This window comes from Hipposideros armiger, unplaced genomic scaffold (genome assembly GCF_001890085.2).
Source record: "Hipposideros armiger isolate ML-2016 unplaced genomic scaffold, ASM189008v1 scaffold_34, whole genome shotgun sequence".
NCBI classification, from domain to species: domain Eukaryota; kingdom Metazoa; phylum Chordata; class Mammalia; order Chiroptera; family Hipposideridae; genus Hipposideros; species Hipposideros armiger.
In genome coordinates this window covers 945,867-968,072 of record NW_017731384.1, presented here as the reverse complement: position 1 = coordinate 968,072, position 22,206 = coordinate 945,867, and the positions used below count along the sequence as shown (strand labels likewise).

At 44.7% G+C, this 22,206-nt stretch overlaps 1 protein-coding gene and 1 long non-coding RNA gene across 2 annotated transcripts in view; both read right to left on the bottom strand.

Annotated features, from left to right (window-relative positions):
- Positions 1-2,836, bottom strand: part of LOC109380324 (uncharacterized) — a 24,392-nt gene extending 21,556 nt beyond the window's left edge. The window contains exon 1 of the long non-coding RNA XR_002123435.1: positions 2,755-2,836. This is a non-coding gene — a long non-coding RNA (uncharacterized LOC109380324). The remainder of the gene's footprint in view (positions 1-2,754) is intronic.
- Positions 2,837-8,390: 5,554 nt separating this feature from the next.
- Positions 8,391-22,206, bottom strand: part of ITGB3 (integrin subunit beta 3) — a 52,477-nt gene continuing 38,661 nt past the window's right edge. Inside the window, exons 11-15 of the mRNA XM_019637786.1 lie at positions 20,742-20,964; positions 19,696-19,796; positions 17,519-17,638; positions 13,050-13,216; positions 8,391-11,495 (exon numbers count right to left, since the gene is read on the bottom strand). Of these exons, the coding sequence (XP_019493331.1) occupies positions 11,430-11,495; positions 13,050-13,216; positions 17,519-17,638; positions 19,696-19,796; positions 20,742-20,964 (677 nt within the window). The 3' untranslated portion in view covers positions 8,391-11,429. The remainder of the gene's footprint in view (positions 11,496-13,049; positions 13,217-17,518; positions 17,639-19,695; positions 19,797-20,741; positions 20,965-22,206) is intronic.

Sequence of the window (22,206 nt, the reverse complement as noted above, 5' to 3'; positions counted from 1 at the left end):
GCTGGCAACTCATGGCAGCCCAGCTCCAGGTTGAGCTGTTGTTCAGCATCTTAGCTGTAGAGGGCAGTGTCACTGGGCCTCATATGTGGGGTCTGAACCGGGGCCCTCTGGCGTCCCAAGCCAGCTCTTTACCAATGCGCCACTTGGCCGGCCCTCCTTCATTCTCTTTTGAACTCGCTCCAAGGACATTATTTCCTTAGCATACCACCCAAATGGCTCCTCTAAGAGTCCTCCATGTTGCAAAACCTAATAAGTCATTCAGTACTCATCTTACTTGATCTAACAGTAGCATTTGTCACAGTTGATCATTCTTCTTTTGAAGTACTTTTTTTCACTTGGCTTTCAGGAACCCAGAGCCACTTGATTTTCCTTCTTGTAGCAACCAGTGTGATCCTTTCAGAAAGGACTTTAGATGATGTCATCTCTCTGGCTTCCCATCTCCTCAGCATATAAACCAAAGTTCTTACTATGATCTGGGGGCCACACATGGTCTGCCTCCCTCCCTTCAACTCTCTGATCTCCTCTCCTTTCCTCTTCGCTTTGTCTATTTCAGCCTCATGGGCCTTCCCACCATTCCTTGAGCATTCAAGCTTCTTGCTTCAGAGCCTTTGTTCTTGCTTTTTTCTCTGGATGAAATGATCTTCCCTAAAATATTCATCGGCTTCCTACTTTAATTCCTTGAAGTCTGTACATACAAGTCTCCCTCTCAGTCAGGTCTTCCTGGTCACCCTGTTTCCTGCATCTCTCCCCAATACCATACTTCATATTTCTCTTCCTGCCTTACTTTTTTCCCTTTAATACTTATCACAGATAACATTATATATATATATATATATATATATATAATTTTTTTTAATTTATTTGTCTGTTGTCTCTTTCTCCAACTAGACTGTGAGCTCCATTGTTGTTCAGTGCTACATCCCCAGAACCTGGAAGAAAGCCTAGCATATAGTAAACTAATGCAGTACACATGTGTGAAATTCATGGAGGGAGAGATAAATGGATAGATGATTGGAGAAGAGGGACACAACTCTTCATTTCTCTTGGTTTGCCTTTGCAAGTTCACATATATGTCATAGGATTTAAACAGTTGAGAAACAGTTCCGTTGTCAATATGCAGAAGAAACTTCCTGTGCCGTTTTTGTTTTTTAGCTTGGAGACGGTTGTGCAGTATGTGATTTTGGTACCTGCCAACTTCTTGATAATCAGATGAATAAATTATGAATAAATTATTTAAATCATGCTTACTCTACTTAAGTACTTAGAAGATTTAAGAACTCTTGGTAAGCTCAATAGGAAGGGAATTCCTTCCTTCCTCCCTCTCTCCCTCTCTTTCTTCCTTCTTTCCTGTGAGAAGTAATTCAAAGAATGATAAAATACCAGTCCATTCCTTAGAAATTAAGGCTATAGTTTATATAAGAGCTATACATGTGATAATTAAATAAAAATAGAAGGCATATGATTAATGCCAGTTGAATAGTGAAGATAACAAGAATAGTGAAGACAGTAAGTGCTATGCCAAGTATTCGGTTGTCAGAAAAGTTATGACATATTTTGTCTGTTTTTCAAAGGTTGTTTATTTATATAAAGAACAAAGGTAAATCAATGATATGTTACCCATTTTGTTTGATAACCTTATGCCATCTTTCAGTGAGCTTCATAATTCCTCGTTCATAGAAGGACCTGTCTTTATTTGCGAAAAACTGAACAAGGTGCTGATTTACAGTTTCATCTTTATACCACACAAGAACGTTATACCACACAAGAAGTTTTGAAGAGAGCGAAACAAGTGGACCTCTGACAGAGAAAGGTCAGGCGAGTATGGTGGGTGTGGCAACACATCCCATCCAAGCTCCAAAAATTTTTGACAGGTGATCAAACTTGTGTGAGGCAGATCTGAGGCAAAGAGAATCTGGTTCCAAAAGTCCCATCGTAACACTTGATTTTGTCTAGTGCTTTAAAGTTTACACTGTGCTTTCGCCAAAGTACTTTCTCACTTGGTGAATTACCACCGCCTCCACACAATAATTCGCTGCATCTAACTACTGAAGGCTGACATCCCTTCACAAAGTACATACCTGCTACTCTTTCCTTTCCTATCACTTCCCTCACAAGCCGCCCCACTCACTCACACACTTCCTGGGCTAGGTTGACTGCAAACGTCCAACAGCAGCAATTGCATACACACTTTTGCATACAGTAGCTGCAGCCATTCAAGTGCGAACTTATCACTTATCACTTCCAATTATCGTCTCCGTTTAACGATTACTGAGTGAACCTGTGCCCTGGAGAAGTCCCACAGGCCCTGCCCCCATGACGCTTATGACTTATTTGGGAAGAAAGCCACTTAAACAAGGAAATGACCCGTCAGATGAAAACAAGTGTTCTAGCAGAGGCCTACGTGGGCGCCCAAGGAGCAGGGACGCTTCCCAAGCGTGGTGACCTCCACCCTCCTAGGACCACCACCACTGCTGAGGGACCACGGGTTTCGGCCCCGTCGTCCCTCACTCTGCCCCTTGACTGTCCAGCTCGGTCTCCGGCTGTCACCTCGAGGCCCTTTCCGGAAACTTCGTCCACGTCCGTAACTGTTCTGTGGTACTTTGCCCCTCGCACCGAGATGCACTCTCCTCCCTCAGCCTCGGGGCGCTTCCTTCCCCTTGCCTCAGCAAGTCTCGCCTCCCCACCTCTATCGCCTGAGGGTCCCACCGCCGGCACCTTGCAGTGCCCCGGACTTTCCCTCTGTCCCTCCCTCACCGGCTGAAACCCCGCTCCTCCGCGGTCTGCAGGTTCCCGCCGCCCTCCCGTCAGCACGTCGCGCTGCACAACCCGGTCTCCGCCGCCTTCCCAGGTTTAATTGCAGCGAGGCCCCGCCCCCAGGTCACCTGACCGAGTCCGACGCCCCGCCCATTGAGCAGCGGGCGCTGGGCGAATGCGGGGCCCAGGCTGCAGCTGCTGCTCGCGCCGCGATCTCTGCGGCGCAGGGGCTCCGGGCAATCGCTGAGCTCGCCGCCGCCTCCGCAACGACCAGACAGCGCTGCGGCCGCACCCGTCTGCCCCACCTCATAAGGGCCTGTGACCTCACTTGCGACCTGGACACGAGTGGCGGGGCTCCTCTCCGCGTACTTCTTCCCAGCGCCCCGGCCCTCGATTTCGCCCTCTATCCTACACGCTCCCTATTCTTTCTGCGGCTCTGTTCATTCTCTGGTGCGCTGTCCGCCCTAGTCTGTCCCCATTTCAATATTACCTTCTATCCATCCTTTAAATGCTTCTCGCCCTCCCTTTCCTCTTGGTTTCTTATGCTCAATAAGGGACAGTAGCTCGAAGACATTTGTCCCACTGCTTTCCTGAAATTTGTTCCTGGCTGCCCTTCAGAGGACTAACACATACTTTGGGATTTTTTTTTTTTAAATCAGCTTCTCTTTTCCTGCATCCTGCAGATTAATGAAACTAGTAAAAGAAAAGACAAAGCGATTTTTCCTGGCTTTCCCCAGTTGCTATGTCGCTAAAAAGTTGTATAAACCCAATTCGGTGAAATTAACCATTTTTAAGGTTTGCTAAACTAAAGTTGTAGGTGCTCTGTCAAGCAAAGAGCGTTTTGGGAATATTTCCCCCCCAAAGCCCACGATTTAAACTATCATTTCTTTGCAAACATATAGGTAGATTTGTTCACATTGATCTAACCTCCTTTATTTATACTGTGGTGAGCAGATCTCTCCAAATCATAGACATATCGTTATATCCAAATCATAACTTTAGAGACAGATCTGTCCAAGTCATAACTTATTTACAGTATACAGTAAAGCAAATTACTTATGCTCTCTAAGCCTCAATTTTCTAATTCTTACAGGATTGTGATAATTAAAAATTGTCTATGTAGTGCTCAAAAATTACAATAGTTAATTCTTTAAATGATATTACTTTGTATCTTAAACCTTACTATGTAGGCATTCCTTAATACTTAAAAAAATGCATGAGTATCTCCCTAAATAGTCTATAAGTAATCTGAGAACTGAGACCATTTCTTTTATTATTGTAAACATCCTGCCCTCCATCCCCTACTTCCCCACCCACACCCTGTTTACAGTCACCTTTATTAAATGGACTCAACCCAGGTATTCATAAAGCATCAATTTCTAATGTGTAAGGATTATAATGGGTAAATCCAGATGGTGGATGATTAACAAATCTTGAACACTTGTATCTTTTTAGTACTGAATCTATTGAGGAGTTAGTCAGTTTTATAGACTCCCAGTGAGTCTATAAATAGATTTAATAGTCTATAAAAAGAATCTATGAGTAGATTCTTCTACCAGTAACAGAAAAATCCCTAAATAATATAATAGTAACCTAAGCAAGGTAGAATTTTATTTCTCTCTCACATTCAAGAGATTCAGAGATATACTCCAGGGCTGATACTATGTACCATAGTTGCAGGGACACAGGCTTCTGTTTTACTGCTCCACTGGCTTTCATTTCAACAGTGGTTTAAAAGACGTGCCTCAGAGTACCTTTCGATCAGACAAAAGACTAAAGTTTTTAAGGCTGTGCTTCTCAGATCCTCTCATTCAAACAATTCTAAAAAAACTTAAGGCCTTCTCCTTCAGCAGAAGCCTAAGGTAGAGAAAGATTTATCTCAAAGATATTAGTGGATATGGCTTTTATCTCATGGACTGAAACGCAATAGGATTCACAATATTTTAAAGAGCATTATATTGCCAGAAACACTGCCAACTTGGGCTGAAAGAGGCAGTGTATAAAAAGGAAGGAGGCCTTTGGACCTTCAAGTTCTATAAGCAGGAAACAGGCTGAGAAAACTATTTAGGGGCAAGCACGTGCTGCTACCTTTCATGGAAAAAAAAAAAAAAGGGAAGACTTAGAGTGTGAAACTAAGAGCCTAAAGTGTAGAACCAAAAGCCATGGAGAATTATCACCAGGCCTTGAATATGGAATTGCAAACCTGCACCCAAGTAAATTTTAGAATTGCTGTGACCCAGGGACTTTTGTGCATGTTCTGTTTTCTGCCTGTTGGAACAAAAATGTCTGTGGCAGTTATCCTGCCTGTCCCACCACCATTTTACATTGATTATTTTAAGAAGGGAGCATATGGCTTTTTTCTTTAGTTCACAGGACTTCAGATTGGGAGGTACCGTATCTGAGTAGCTGTATATAATAAGGAATTATATCCAAGAAGCCTCATCTGCCCCAGGACCTATTTAGAGGTTAAGACTCCAAACTTTGAGCTGATGTTATAATGGAATAAGACTATGGGGTCTTGGGAGGGGTGAGTGTATTTTGCATGTGGAAGGACTGTAAACAATATGTGGTCAGAGGATTGGACTGTGGTGGTTTTAAAATATGCCCACAAATACTTTGATGCTTGTATCAGTTTCCTATTGCTACTGTAACAAATTACCACAAACTTAGTGCTCACACAACAATTTATTATCTTACACTTCTGGAGGTCAGTAGTCCAAAATGGGTCTTACTGAGCTCAAATCAAAGGTTGCGTTCCTTCTGGAGGTTCCATGGGAAAGTCCATTTCTTTTTTCCAGCTTCCAGAGGCTGTATGCATCCCCTGACTCACAGCCACATCACTCTGACCTGCTTCCATCAGTACGTTTTGCTACTCTCAGTCTGACTCGTGCCTTCCTAAGGACCCTTACGATTACATTAAGCCTACCCAGCTAATCCATGATAATCTCCCTATTTCAAGATCCTAATTACATCAGCAAAGTCCTTTATTCCATGTAAGGCAACATGTTCACTTGTTCTGGGGACATGAATATCTTTTGGGGGTGGGGAGCAGAGGCGCAGGCAGTGATTCTGTCTGCCACAATAGTCCTCCCTTCAAGAAGTGGCATCTAGTCCCCTCCCCTTGAATGTGGGCTGGATTTAGTGATCTACTACTTGTAATAAAGAGAGTATGGCAGAAGTGATGATGTGACACGAAACAAGTCATAAAACACATTGCCACTCTTCCTTGCTCTCTCTTAGATTATTCGCTTGGGAAGAAGTCAGCTGACATGCCATGTGGACTCTCAAGCAGTCCTATGGTAACATCCAAGTGGTAAGGAACTAATAAGCTTATTGCCAGTAGCCAGAATGGGACTGATGCCTCCTGCCAACAGCCACATGAGTAAGCCAGGAAGAGGATCCTACAGCCCCTCTGAGCCTTCGTTGACTGCAGCCCTGACCAAAGCTTGAATATAACCTCATGAGAGACCCTGAACCAGAATCACCCAGCTGAGCCATTCCGAAATTCCTAACCACAGAAACTGAAAGATCATGTTTGTTGTTTTAAGCTGCTAAATTGTAGAGTACTTTGTTATGCAGCAATAAATAGCTAAGACAACCCCCTAGGTCACATCTTAATCCATGATGTCTGTTTCAATTCTAGCTATGATCTCTACATTCCAGCCTGCAGGAAGAAGCAAGGGGAAAACGGGCATGCTCACTCCCTAAAGTGGCACTTACTGGAAGTTGTATGCACTTTTCATTTATAGCTCACTATCTATGAGATGGCTGTGGCACACATAGCTGCAAGAAAGGCTAGGAAACATTGTTATTCTGGGCAGCCATGTGCCTAACTAAAAATTAGGAATTCTAATATGAGAAGGGGAAAGCAGACATGGGGTCACAATTAGCAATCTCTATACAATCGGTGATTATAAGGGTCAGGAAAAGCAAAGGCCAACATACATCCATCAACATTTTTCCTTTCTTAAAAAGTATTTCCATTGACCACAAATGATATTTACACACCCATCCCTCTGACCTCTCCAAAGAATCATGCCCATTGTGTATGAGTCATAGGAAAACCCAATTCATATATTAGGTAAAACACAATGAATTGTGAAATTAATTCCTTAGGAAATTCTTCTCAGGGACACTAATCACGAATAATTTACAATGGAGGTTTTGCCTAAAGGCTCTTATAGACCCTAAATGTTGCTTTCTAGATACTTACATTCTGTGTGCATTCTTTAGTGCATTGTCAGAAAACACACAGCTGATGAACGTTTCCTCTATGCAAGAGGTTGGAGGACATCATTATGATGACAGCTGCAAGAAACCCAATCATGTTCCGGACCTATGATTTTCCTTTCACATAGAAACCATTCTTGGGCAGCCTCAGTAAGTGGACTTTTAAATTTTTATTTAACAGTATGGTGCACCTTGATCACAAGCATTTAAAACTGCCTCTTTGTGTGCTTTAGTCAAATGTAAACAAATCAGGAATACATGTTTCCAGAAATATATTATATTACAAAACCAAGTAGAAACTATTTTTCAACAAGTATTAAATGCCTTACTTGCAAAGCATATGTTTTGGTTCCTTACATCCATATGAAAAGTGAGTGCACTGTAGTTCCAAGGCAATCTGCTTGTAATTGGTCCCAGTGGCTATTAGATGGCTGTTACTCTGGAGTTCTGACTACAGAGGCCAAGAGTTAAAGGATTATAAATATGATTTGACATATAGCTTTCCATTTCATTTTTCACATAAGGTCCTCCATTTTCATCCAGACAGTTAGTCATCAGTTACTATGATGCAAATAAAACAGTGGATCTTGCAAAACTTTACCATAAAAGGACTAAGTCTATGTTCACATAATCTTTTTATGATGTCATGCACTGTATTGTGTTAAAAAAAATCTGTATTAGTAAGGGACGTACGACTCAAAGGCAACAATTACGAGTGTTCTGTACCCGTACTTCAATCCCACACTGTTGATGCTCAATAAATTTTAAATCATAATAAATGAAATTTCAAATTCTAAAGTCTTATTCTGGCATGCTATAGGATGACAATGTTAATGATTAAGAATTTGATTGCATCTCCCATGAATAAATGCTGTAAGAGTATTTTCTTGCTTCAGCTTGGTACACATAAAAAGTTTTCTTAGGTGCCTGCCAAGTATCCTGTTAGCTCTTTTCCCCCTATGATTCTGATCTATTACTTCTTTAGTTTTTCATGGGAATTTGTGGCTGTGAGTGAATCCAACAGCCTGTGATCATTTAACTTGAAAAGCACATCAAAAGTAGACTTTCATTTTGTGGGTAGATGTTTGGTTTCTTAATCTATCAGCCAAGGTATGTTCTTAATCTTTTAGTAGCTGAGCTAACTTACTGTAAGCTTCTTTCTAGGCCAGGAGAGGTATGTGAATCCTTAAATCAGTGATTCTCAAACTTGAGCACGCAACAGAATCACCAGGAGGGCTTATTAAAACACAGAGTGCTGGGCCCACCCCCAGATTTTCTGATTCACTAGTTCTGGGGTGAGGCCTGTGAATTTTCATTCCTACCAAGTTCCCAGGTGATATTGATGCTGCTGGTCCTAGGACCACACTTTGAGACCCGCTGCTTTAAATAAAAGGTGGGCATTTAAATAATTTGCCATTGAGCCTTTATTTTACTAGTTTATTCTTTCTGTAAACAAACCCTACAATACATTGACAGTCTGTTCTGTTGAGGCCACACAAGTTCCTAAAAATCACCAATTAGGAAAAAACAAAATCAAACCAAAACTAACTTTTAGAACAGTAATAATGTACTCATTTTGAAAAGGTTATTAAAGTCGAAAGAAAAGTCTGAAGCTAGCTTTAGTTCCCATAGTAGTCATCATTCTGTTAGATTTGGAAACATGCTTGTTCTAAAATAATCATTTGCAAGGCAATAACACTTATTCTTTTCACCCAAAGGAGACAGAAAAAACAACACAGGAAGCACTGGGCAGCCTTAGGTCAATTCTTTTTGGAAAACAGATTTAATTTATTGTTGCACAACTCAAACACAGGAGGTGGTTAGGAAGTAAGAAGGGCACTTAAGTCATTTCAACCAGGAATAATTAACAAAGAAAAGTATCTTGAAATCTTGGATGGTCTAGGAATATCTGAAAGGTAAAGAACGACTCTTCATGTGTCAGGAATGTTCAAAGTTTCCCATTACTGTCCAGAGACCCTGAGATTGAACATAAAATATCTCCCAAAGAGCTGGGCACAAATCACCTCTTTGGGCTGTGTTCTCTGGCGCCAAAATACTATTTGGATGTTCACCCTACACGACGCCAAAACTGACGGCTGCACAGCTGCAGGTTCTCCCCACAGATAGACAAACAGTACTGGTCTTCAAGGCCCATGAACCTCATTCCAGAAGCTCAGACAAGATTCCTACTGATGTTTTCATCTTTTGGATACACGTTCTTCCTCCTTTGATAGAGTCTCTTCATATAAGCCATCTTTATCTAAAGTCCAGCTACTGTTCTAATGGACTCTTGTCTCAGTTGCGACAGGGCTCGGTCATTTGTCCCACCCCTAATTCTCCAGGTTAACACCTGGATACAGAACACACATTTCAGTTACTTCTTTTGGATTCCTCTTCCCTAATACGTGGGTGCAAATTGGGTGCAAAGTGAATTAAGAAATAAGAATTAAGTGGAGCTTAAGTGCTACATCAGGAGAGGTCACTGCTAACAAAAGTTGGAGAAGGGGTTCTAAGAGAGGATAGAATGAGGCTTTTTCATTGAGAAAAGTGATATGGAATGACATCTGCTCTTGCCAAAGCCAGGTCTCTCAGATCTCCCAACTAAAAAGCAAACAATATCAACATCCCACAGAATCTTCACCGCATGTTTGACGTCACACTTAAGTCCCAGCTTCTTAGAATGGTGATACTGGAAGACACCTTCTAGACTGGCTGCTCCAAACCCATCATTGTTCAAACTAGAAAACTGGGCCTCAGGGAGAAGAAAATGACTTGCCTCAACTAAGGCTAAAGATTTGTTAGCTGTAACGCTGAGGCCAGGACTTAGATTTTTTGATCATCAGACCACTGTTTATAGCCCCTTCCCTTTTTCTGGAGCGGGTGAGAGTGGTTATTAAATGTTGAACAAATGTAAACACCAGTAGAGCATCTGCTATTGCTAGAAAAAAGGAACAGCCAATTTCCTTCCTCCTCAGGGAAAGTCCAGCATGTCTATGCGTCCATCCCCACAGGCTTCCAGGATGAGAGAGCCCTTACAGATCCAGCAACTGGGCAGTGACTGGTTATGACTGATGCCAAGAGGGCCTGTCTGTATCCAGCCCAAGTCTGTGTGGCTTTTTCTACTCTCCTTCCTTGTCATCAAATAAAATTACAAATATAATACAAGTATTTTTATATACATGTTTCTTTAGTTTAAGCAAGCCTCATCATGGTTTCAGGTGCCCCAGTGAGAAAAATAAAATAAGATTGCACTTGTGGCCTCTTAGATTAACGACTGAGTTAAAATGAGGTGGCCCAGCCCACAGAATAGGCCACACACGCTGACACAACTGGCCCATCATTCCACCCTGGCATTTATGCCCAGCAGACTCAGAGACCCATGGGAATGACTCCTTCACAAGACACCCCAGAGGTAGATAAATTGCAATCAGCCCCGTGGATGGATATAGCACACAGAAGCACAGAGTGCGGGGGGTGGAGATGTCTTGGACAAGGGGCAGAAGGCCTGAAGGGTGGGCCAGACTTCAGACTCTAACCATAGCACCCTCCCTGGGAGGAAAACCTTTTGGTTATGAGAGAAAGCCCCAGTATGTAGCCAACATCTACAACAGTGAGCATGTGGAAGTGAGAGGTAAGAGGTGGTGCTGGTCCAAGGGTAAAACACACCTAAATGAACCTCTAGGGTGGAGCTGCCAATGGGGCAAATCTGAAGGGCTATGATTATGAACTGGGGGACCCTGGCACATTCTCCCAAGCCATGCATGACCCCTCAGTGGCCCTGCCATCCTCTCTCCCAACAGATCAAAGAATTAAGCAGCAAGGGCTCCCCTTATGAGATAACCATGCTGGATTGAGGTGATGGCAAAGGGACAGGCTCTGATGGTTCAGCTCTCCCCTGATTTCTCCTTCAGCTTGAGGTAAGGGAAAGGAGATAGAAGTACAGGTGACACAAGAAGGCTGCAAAGCCCAGCGGTTCCTACTATGGCTGCTGAGAGTCGGGCCAAAAAACCATCAACTCCCAGTCGAGTCATGGTCCCTTTCTCTGGAATGACAGGCCTCAGCTCTGCCCCTCTCTTCAGGGAGACTGGCCCGAGAAGGAAAGCTGGCTTCTCACTGAGGTAGTGAAGAACACCCACTCAGCTATGTAGGTCACACTCAGGTTAAGCAGGAAGAATCTGAGGCATTCTGAGGACAAAGGCTGAGGAGCTCTGCTTATCTGGGACACGTCACAAGTTTTAAATTACACGTTCCCCCACACGCAGCACACTCACACGCACACGTGTCCACATACTGACCCACACTTCCACATACTGACATTCTCCCAACCCCACCCCACTCCAAGCCCTGAATCCCACCCCACAGATATTGTCCCCTGTAAACACAACAGCACAGATGCCCACAATCCTGGGACAGTCTGAGAGTGATCTGAGGACGACCGCTTGTCATTAAGTGCCCCGGTAGGTGATGTTGGTGAAAGTGGATGTGGCTTCTTTGTACAGTGGGTTGTTGCCCTGCGGAGAGAACAGAAAAAAGTGTCTTACAGTGAATCCTCCATTATTGCCTACCCTCATGGCTTACATTTCATCTGAAAAGATTTCCCAAGACACTCTCTCTGGGATATACCATCGATAAACAGCTTAATGCTCACTGTACTCACACATTCACTCTTAAGATGGGAATGGATAGGAGATAAGAGGAGCGAGAAGGTGGAATGCCATCCTGCCACTAGTTCTAAGGGGTTAAATTCAGCCCATCACTTTTTGGTGATCCCCAAACAGTTCAGGATAGCTTTTAGCCATCATCTTCCATTTCCTCCCTCTCTCTCACACTCTCTCTTTTGCCCTTCTCCCCTTTTTCCGTTATTGTGACCACGCTTGGGGGATGTGGGCGGGGAAGAGAAATGTACAAAGTGGTGGTTGGAACATATAAGACAGCTTTTGCTCAAATAATTCTGAATACGTTCTCATCTCATCCCTACAAGCACTACCCACAAACTGTGACGTTATGAGAAAAAAAGTAAGACCCTCACTAAGTTTCCCAAACTATTTTCTAATAAAAAGTGACAAATCCCATAAGGTCTGGTAGTCCTCAGTGGTAGCTTCAAGAAACACAGCATAGTCTCATGTGCCTCTGAGGTTCAGATTTCTACGCTGTCTGAACAGAAACATCTCAGTTTCTAGGGACGCTTGGGTACAAAGGCTTGAGGTCACCATCAAATGGGAACAAACTTACAGCCTAAACTTGGACAGTCAGGGAGTCAAATGGCTATTGGAAGGTCCAGAAAAAAGTTTAAATGTAGAAGATGAGCCAAAGGAGAATAGAGTAAAATTAAGTACATAGAAGATTTTCAAAAAATGCTTGCTTGGATTCAATCAGGGTAAACTGCAGGGAGCACAAAAGTGGAGTCTGATTTAAAAGCTATAATACCATCATCATTTGAGGAAAAAGAAGAGAATGAGATGGAATGACATTCCTGCCACTATTTCTAAGAGGAATGCCCTCTCACTTCTCTGTGCTCAGTTTCCTTATCTATAAAATGGGTATAATACTGTTGCCTACCACATAGGGTTGTTATGGGACTGAAATAATTTAATGCATAAAAAGCATTTAGAACAGTTTGTGGTACATGGTGAATCCTCAGTAAATATTAGCTATTATCATATTTTGTTCTGTGTGCATTTAATGCTTTAAACTTCATTAGCATATAATGTATTCTATGTTCTCAATGTAGGATTCTCAAGCTTGTCCTGTCTCCCACAATTGGAGAATGTTTCCTTTTCACCTCATCACAGCATTCAGAGCAGAGTTGGACCCTGTCTGTGCTCAGTCAGTACTCACTGGTGTGGCCTGTGCTCACTGGGTGGTAGAGAGAACCACGTGATTACCAAGAAGCGTGAGGACAGGACAGTTATACCATCTCCCCATTTCCAAACAGAGACTAACTGGAAAACTAGAGCGCTGATTGAACCTGTTCACCGTCATCAGCTGCTATGTCCACTTCAGGCTCCGAACCAATGGCTTAAGAAAACTCCCAGCCCAGCCCAGCCCAGCCCCCGGTGTCTTACTGTGTCCCATTTTGCTCTGGCTCTCTCTTCCTCAAATTTTGCAAACTCCTTCCTGTCATGGATGGTGATGAGGAGCTTCCAGATGAGCAGAGTAGCAAGGCCGATGAGTAGAATGGCCCCCATCACGGAAAGCAGGACTACCAGGATGTCGGGGCCCTTGGGACATTCTGTCAGGAGAGCGCAAAGAGCAGGGTGGTTATGAATGCAGCAGGAATCGCTTGAACTGGCTACAAATAAGATAGTCTTGACAAAGTAATAAAGTACTAGAAAATTCTCTGAAGGAAACAGGACTTACAAAATAAATCAACTACGTTTTAAAAGGGGGGGGGCAATCTGTAGGATAGCAATAATCTGTCCTGAGAAATTTAAATCAGAGGTCGTGAGCTGGTCACCCAAGGGCAGAATCTAGCCTACTCAATGTGGGTTCACATGGGTGTTTATTAAAAATTTGATTTGGGGCCAGCTGGGTGGCTCAGTTGGTTAAGAGCACAAGCTCTGAGCAACAGGGTCGCCGGTTTGATTCCCACATGGGCTAGTGAGCTGCACCCAAGCTGAGCTACCGCTGCGCTGCCAATGAGTAACCGGATGACTCAGCTGGTGAGAGCACGTGCTCCTAACAACAAGGTTGCCAATTCGGTCCTATATGGGATGGTGGGCTGCGCCCCCTGCAACTAAGATTGAACACAGCACCTTGAGCTGAGCAGTTGTGAGCTGCCGCCAGGCGGCCGGATGGCTCAGTTGAATGGCTCACTTGGTTAGAGCACATGCTCTTAACAACAAGGTTGCCAGTTTGATTCCCGCATGGGATGGTGGGCTGTGCCCTGCTCCCCCTCCCCTACCCCCTGCAACTAGATTGAAAGCGGCAACTGGACTTGGAGCTGAGCTGCGCCCTCCACAACTAAGAGTGAAGGACAACAACTTGACTTGGAGCTTATGGGTCCTGGAAAAACACAATGTTCCCCTTCCCCAATTCCCCAACACTGTTCCCTTTCCCAATTCCCCAACATTATTCCCTTCCCAAATTCCCCAATAAAACCATTTTTTAAAAATTGATTTTGTTGGAAAAATTAAATAATCAGGAGATTACCCCCTGTAACATTTCAGGTTCTTCTTTTTAAAAAGAAAACCAAAAGATCTAGGAACTCTGAACCTGTATTCCTCCAGGGCAGCAACTGGCTAGAGCTGAGGAACAGCTGCCCCTTTTCGATGGGACACATTTTTTAGTTGGCCAGAGTCCTGGCCACTCTCTGTTCTCTACTGAACAGAGGCAAAGTGTGACTTGTCATTGAGTCTGTGCTACTGTGGGCTCTGGAGCCAAACTGCCTGGGGCTGAATGCTGGCTTACCACTTACTTTGCTATGTGACTTTTGATAAATTACTTAACCTTTCTTGGTGTCTGTTTCCTGTTTCTCCATCTTTAAAGTGGAGAAAGTAAGAGCACTGAAGCACTGACTTTGAACACTTGTTATGAGGAATAATTAAGGAATTTAAAGAACTCAGAACTGGCATAGAGTCAATGCTCAAAAAATATCAGCTACCATTATTACTGCGGTTCTTGTTATACCTGGCTGTTGTCACTTATTTATTTACCTAGCTCCTATAGGTATTTGAGTTTGCTACCCTGGTTCAGATATTTACATTCCTGAGGGCTGGGAACCTAATGACCTTTTTAGTATACTTAGAGACTAGGCGGCCTGCCAACCAACACAATATTTTGGGTTCCTTCCCAAAATATTTAGTCATCTAAAATCCTAACCCAATTGAGAGCTGACTTCCTGTTCAACTCCAGTCAACAACCAACACAGACAGAGGTGCGTCACCCCTCTGAGGGCCAACATAAGTACACTCAGCAGCCCTCTGTTCCCCAAAACCCACAAATGTCTGATGAGTGACCTCACTCCGGTAACTTCTCAGGTGTTGTGTAATTAGGTGTTTGTGTATATATGAGTATTGATGGTCCAGAGAGGAGGTCACACCCACTTCCACACTGTCTCCCACCTTCTTGTCTAAACATACACCCTATCCTCACTACACACTGCCCAAAAACAACCACCACCACAAACCCAAACTGGCATTTCCCCAAGCCACCAAATTACAACCTGTCTATAATTAAAACAGCGTCTAGAGAGAGGCTATGAGTTTCCAGCGTCTGACTTCCCAGGAGTGAGGGGCCCCAGTTCTTCTGGGAAAAGCAATTACGAATTCTTTGGAAGGCTGAGGCAGGGCTGACCCTCAAATCTCAAAGTAAAATAGGACAACAATATAGGAAATGTGCATCTGGGGTCCCATCTCCTAATGTGGAGGAGGAAGGGGTCCACTGTCAGTAAGCCAGGAACGTTTCCCCATCCCCAGGGGTTATTTGTACCATCCCAAGTTATCATCATCTTCGTTCCCCACAGCACCAGGTAGTAGATTCCAGCCTCAGAATACCCAGCCAAAAGGTTTTCATACAGCAGGAGCACCAGCAAGAATAATTGTAGCAAAGAGATAAAATAATGTTAAACCCAACAGCAAGAACATACCGCCCTTCTGAAAAGAGAAGGGAGAAAGGTACAGAGAGGATGGGTGTGGAAAATCTATGGAACGTGTTAACACAGGTAGACGGTAAAGTGTGAGGAAGTCATCGCCCAATAATCCACATCTGTTCACAGCTACATCCCCAGATTCTTCCCGCTCCCCTTCCCCATGTCAGCTTTCCCTCGAGTCACTAAATAAAACTAAGGTGATGCCTTTTTTTCCCTTATGAAGGGTGAGAGCTCTGGGTGGGCAAGGCTGATGAACAATATCACAGATGGGGGCACCATGCTCTCCCCAACACGCTGGGTGACACAGATGTAACAGCCCTTTACTTACCTTCATTCCCTTCCTTCTCCAAGCAGCCAAAACTCTCCTAACAGACACCAGATGTATATAAGCCTGCCTGTCTCCTAGGAAATCATCAGTCCTGTTCATTCATTCCAAAGCCATTTGTTAAGTATCTTCTCTGCAGATGAGTGAGCCAAGTATGGGGCTATAATTGATAAGATTATAATTGATAAGTTCATGTGTTCATGGAGCTTATGATCTCCTGAGGGAGCCAGGTGCTTGAAGAAATTTAATAGTGTGATCAGGGCCCTTCTAAGGTAATCAAACAGGAGCGCCCAATGGAGTCAGCGGCATGGCGGCTGGAAGAGGTCTGGCAAGGCTCACAGGGGAAGTGAGGAGTCTAAAGCAGAGGGAGGTACTCAGATATTGGGGTACATCACAATTACCAGGAGCACTCATACAGAACACAGAGGCAACGTTTTGTGAAAATAGGACAGGGCTCAGAACCGTGGATTTTTTAAAAAGGAAACATACAAAAGTTCGAGAAGCACAGCTCTAACGCTTGCCACCTGTTTTTGTAAATAGAGCCAGACTCCCTTCTTTTACATATGGTCTATGGCTGCTTTCCTGGCAGAATTGAGTAGTCAAGTCACAGCAGGGACCATATGGCCCACAAAACCAAAAATATTTAACATCTGGCGGCCCTTTGCAGAAAGTTTGCTGGCCCCTGGTCCAAAGGATGATTTGAAGAAATCCCTACAGCTGTAAAGAATGTCAAGCGACCCACTGATTTAGCCTCTGCCTTCGGAGATGGTGCCTTCACTCCCGTAAGTTCTTGTCCACCCCCCATCACAGCATGGCCCTTACCCCTGCAGTGTCATTATGGATATACATGCCTGCCTCCCCTCCGCCGTGGTCTGTGAGTGCCACATCTGCCTTATTTGCTGATGTATTCCTTGCGCAGTGCCTGATATATAGTAAGTACTCCAAAATATTTTCTACTGATTCATATTTTGATCTGTTGTTTAAGGGGAAGGAAGGAGATAAAGGTGCAAAAGCAAGCGCATGCACTGTGTTGGATGATGACAACGCTGTGGTTGGTCTGTGTGTGATGGCATCAACTCCTCCTGCATCAAGAGGGCCGTGAGAGCAAGCACTGTATTTTCAGTGTTCCGGGCAGCCTGGGGTTGGTGCCTCACACCCTTCACCACATCTCATGGTGAACCTGCTAAGGTAAGCATCTCTAACCATCAGGACCCCCTCTGAAGCAGCAAGCTGGTTGCTCTTGGCAGCCGTGTAACTTTTCGTAGAGCAAGAACGCCTTGTGCTAAAAAGTCCTAGAATTGAAATTCCTTACTTCTTAACATTATCGCCTCAAAAAATGCCATGATATATTTTACTCCTTCATGGGATTCACATCAACCTTTTTCCTCTCCTTACCCACCTTCATATTTTTCTATCTCCTCAAGCAGCGAGTCACTTTTCTTGCCAATATTTGGATTTCTAGAATCCCCCCACTCAGATGATAGGCCCTAACTTATCATTTATAAATTCAGGCTTAACCTGGCTGTTCTGTTTAAGGGGCATGATGGGTGGAAATGACTGCCTACCATGGTTCTCCCTCTCCCTGGGGGCAGGGCCAGGGACCCTCAGGGTTCACTCACCTGGCTCTTCTACCACATACAGGATGGATTTTCCACTGGAGTCTTCATAGTACTGGAATCTGATGACACAGTCATCCTCATTCTTGTATGTACAATTCACTGCATCTTTGCCAGTGTCCTCTGGGAAAGGAAGGAAGATGGGAGAATGAAGAATGGGTCAATTCCTGGAAGACAGGGCCACCCCCAAACCCCAGTCACGAGATTACTGGGAAAAGTATGCAACAGGAAACCGTATGTTTGACATTAGGCAAGAGGCCTAAGTATGAGATGGCTGTTGTGCCTGGCAATTGTCTCCAAATGACCCTAACCGATATACTTTGTCCCTCCCAGGCAGGCCCTTTCTGATTCTTATTCCTCCCTCTGGAAGGGACACCGCATAACAGTATTATACAATCTGATTCAAAGCCTAGCTCTACCACCTACCAGCTGTGTGGTCCCCCAGCAAGTTACTTGACCTCATCCAGTCCCTCTTTCTTCATCTATAAAAGGAAAATGATCCCCTCACCTCACAGGATTGGTTGGCAATTAAACAACATCAACAGTGGGTGTTCCTGTCCCTCTCTTTCCTTTCTCTGCTTGCTCAATGACTCTCAAGAGTTCGTCCATTTCTGCTTCTGATCCAGTGGGCCTCTCCAGAGCCACCCTCTCTTCTCTGACTCCCATCATGCTTTGTAGGCTTCATCCCTTCTCATCCTAAAACCTGGTGCTTCTGACAGTGAAACTATGTTACCCTCCACTAGCTGCACTGTGCCCTACACTGATGAAACGGATGGGTAAAACTGACACACGTTGAGATTAAGCAAACGTGCCAGGGTCACACAGCAAGTAAGTGATGGAGCAGGACTAGCACATGCATCTCAAAGCACAGCCTACAGACTGGAACTCAATAAGCCTTCAGTAAACTAGTACTCTAGTACTGTGGAAAGAGTAAGAATTTCAGAATTTGGTTCTAATCTTAACTCACCACTCATTTGCTTGGGCAAGTTACTTAACTTTCCCAAGATTCAATGTGTTCATCCTCAAAATGAAGATAACAATAGTATTATAGTTCTACTTTATCAAATTGTTGGGAGAACTGTAAGATAACGAGCATGAAAAGATACTTCTATAACTTTTGTTAAGTTACAAAATTCCATACAAATAAGCATTTATTTTTATGATTATCAGGGCGGGGGTGGGGGTTGTTGTAGAAATACTTATCTACTAACTTGTAATACCCATCTGGTCTAGATTATAAAAATCTCACATCTCAGCAGCCTCTCCTCCCTGAACTAATCACAGAAAGCACAGTGTCCTCCAGAGGAAAAATTGTCTCTTCAAACTCAATCCCCAAACTGCTGCTCTTACCCCAGCCTCACTTCTGATGTTTGCCAAAGGGTCCAGAGATCTGACTCTTTTCCATAACACCCCCTCCCAGAAGCTGACTGACTGGCTGTGTCTTACTGTAATTCTCACTGAAAATGTGTTTCCTGCCTTTGTGGGAGATTACTATCCCCAGAGAGACTGCCATGTCCCAGGCATCACTCATGCCTACCTGGCCCAGATAACCACATCAGATGTGCTGACAGCAGCAAAGATCATCTGCTTTGAAGTCCAGGGGAAGTACAAACCAGAATTGCAGGCAGGCATCAGTTTTGCTCCTCACTGTATTTCTGTCTTACTCTACAAGGGACTCCAGGGTGCCAAAAAGGCTTCAGGGTAATGATTTTGGCTACAAATCCCAAGGGTGAAGGTCTCCTTGGACATTCTTAGTGAAGTAAACTTAGTAAATGCTCATTAGCCTACTAAGCTAAGGCTGTCATGGGCAGCTACTTTTCCACTCTGCGCCTCTGTTTCCTCATCTGTAAAATGGGTGCATTCTCTTCCTTTCTTTGAGGAGGTCAAGTTAAGGTTGCCTGGTTTATAGACACTTTCAAAGTTATGTGCAGGATCTTGCTGAGTCTCTGGGCTCTGGGAAACAGAAGGGGGAGGGTCTGCTGAACAGATGAAGGGTGCAGGGGGACTCTCGGGGAGGCCAGCTTCTATAACAAAGTGCCTACTGTGCACTGGGCCTGTACAACACGCCTTTCAGGTCAGAATTACTCTTCTATTTTACAGATGAGAGGTGGATCGTTTCTGGGATTAAATCGGAAAAACTCAGAACCTGGGTGTGTAACTCTAAGGCACGCTGAACTTACTAAGCTCCTTCACAGACTCGATCTCATCGCGACAGTAACGGTTGCAGGTATTTTCCTTGAATAGGGTTCCGCGGTCAAACTTCTTACACTCTACACACTCCCTAAGGAAAGAAGACACAGGGATTAAGGCGACGGAAGAGCAACCCCAAGAGTATTCCTGTCTGGCTCTGACCTCCCTACACTCAGAGAGCTGCTCCACCTCAGGAAACAAACACAAACAGAAACATCTGTAAGACAATCCTGGGGGCCCAGAGCGTCACGTCTGGAGTTCAGGGGCAGGGGTGCTCTCCTCACCCCTAGGCAGGGCCTGGCAGGCAGAGGCCTCCAGGTAACATCATTCAATTTCTTCATGTCCCATCTAAGACTGTAACAGGAAGGTGAACCCTATGCCACTTCTGGGAGCCTTAAAGTCAGAACAGGTCACATAGTTTGGGGGCCCAGTGCAAAATGAAAATGCCAGGCTCCTTGTTCAAAAACTACCAAGAATTTCGAGACAGGGACAGCAGAGCATTAAACCAAGGGTGGGGCCCTTCTAAGCACGGGGTCCTGTACAAACGCACAGGTTGCACGTCTGTGAATCCAACGCTGCTTAAAGTGGAAAGAGAAATGGCAGTGCCACAGACTTGAGCTGACGGGGGCTTCCTCTGACCCCCCCCCCAAATGGGTGACATTTGTATGGGTGCACGTCTCTCTTTCACATCGTATCTTTCATAGCTCCAGCCCCACATCTCTTACAGAATCAGATCAGCCCTAGAACATTCCCCAAAAGTTACCTCCTAACTCAGGGACTCAGGATGCCCCTCTGGAGTCCAGCTGCTACCACTCTGGCCGCTTCATGGTTGGCTCTACCTCCATCTCTCCCCCCAAAGTTTTCAGCGAAAGAAGAAAGCCAGCCATGTGGCTGGAGCAGACGCCTCTCGCTAAAGCTCTGGTGAGTAAGAGACTGAACCTGAAGAGTTGGGGGTTCTAGTCGGGAGTGAGGGGGACCCTCTCCATCCCCCACCCAGACACTCAACTCTCTCCAACTCACTTCTCTGCCCACTCACTTCTTAAAGGTGCAGGCATCGGGGCAGGTGGGACACTTCTCACAAGTGTTCCCGTAGGAGCCTGGCTGGATGCAGACGCAGCGGCCGCATTCACACTTGCCCCGGCCGCTGCACAGCAGCCCGTTACTGGACATGCACGTGTCGGTGCGTGTGGTACAGTTGCAGTAGTAGCCGGTCCAGTCGGAGTCACACAGGCAGTCCCCACAGCTGCACTGGCCATGGCCTGAAAACACAGCCCATGGGGGCAGACCCGCTGGTGAGGGCCCCATCCTACAACAGCAGCTCAACCCGCTTTCAGTTTCAAGTCTCATCACCCTCCTCACATTGCCACACATCAGCTGCCACGCTGAACTGTTCTATCCTTATATCCATCTTCCATCCTTGTATCTGCACGCTTCTATCATGCTGTTTCCTCTGCCTGGATGCCTTGTCCTCCTCTGACCACTAACGACCAAACTCCCACTCACCTGTTAAGGCTCAACTCAGATGTTCCTTCATCTCTGTGACTTTTTCTGACCTCCCCAGGCCAAATCAGCTGTCTGCTCATGTGCTCCCCCAGCACTTACTCGTATATGTGCCTCTACTTAAGCCTTTATGTTCAACCCATTTGCTTCCCTGTTTCTCTCTCTAGATTATGATCTCCTTGATAGGAGAGCACATATTATATTCCATTTTGCATCAGTAATGTTAGCATATCATCTGACACAGAACAGGCATGCAATTAATGTTTATTTATCCATTCATTGAACAAATTTTTATCGAGCTCATACCACAAGCTGGGCACTGGAGATTCAGCAGTGAAAGACAGGCAGGGTCCCTACTCCCATGGAGGTTACATCCTAGTCAAATTCCTGGAAAACACACACATCCACCAACGTGTGTGTGCCCTGTGTTGTATTAACCTATTATTACAAAGAGTCATTGGCCCTAGTAGAGAAGAACTATTCACTTTACTACATCAGTGTAGGAATGGGGGTTACACTGCTTAAATGCAGGCATTAACTCCCAATGCTATATTCCCCTAATATTCACTTAACAAGCCTTTAAAAGTTGCCTCCTAAGCCCTACAGAAAAGGTGATTCATTCCCCAGGACTCTGAATCAGGAAGAACTAGATGAATAATAAAAATCTGACTGTTAATCAGAGGAAAGGCAGGAAGCAACAGGGAAGAACCCTGAATTGGTCTGCAAACCATGCCACTGTGTGAGCAAGTGAACCCCATGCTACTGGAGGAGAGGGTGGGATGTGGCCAGGCTCAAACAGCCACCAGCTGGCACCTCCTGCTCCCCAAGTGACCCCAGGGGGTCTGACTAATGTCTCTCTGCCAGGGACCCCAGCACCATCTTCTCGTAACCACACTGGCATTCAAGATTCAGGCACTCCTTTACTGACCTGGAAAGAAAGGTCTGTTTCCCAGGAAAGATGAGAAACACAACCTCATCTGCCCCAGCTGCCTAGTGTATCT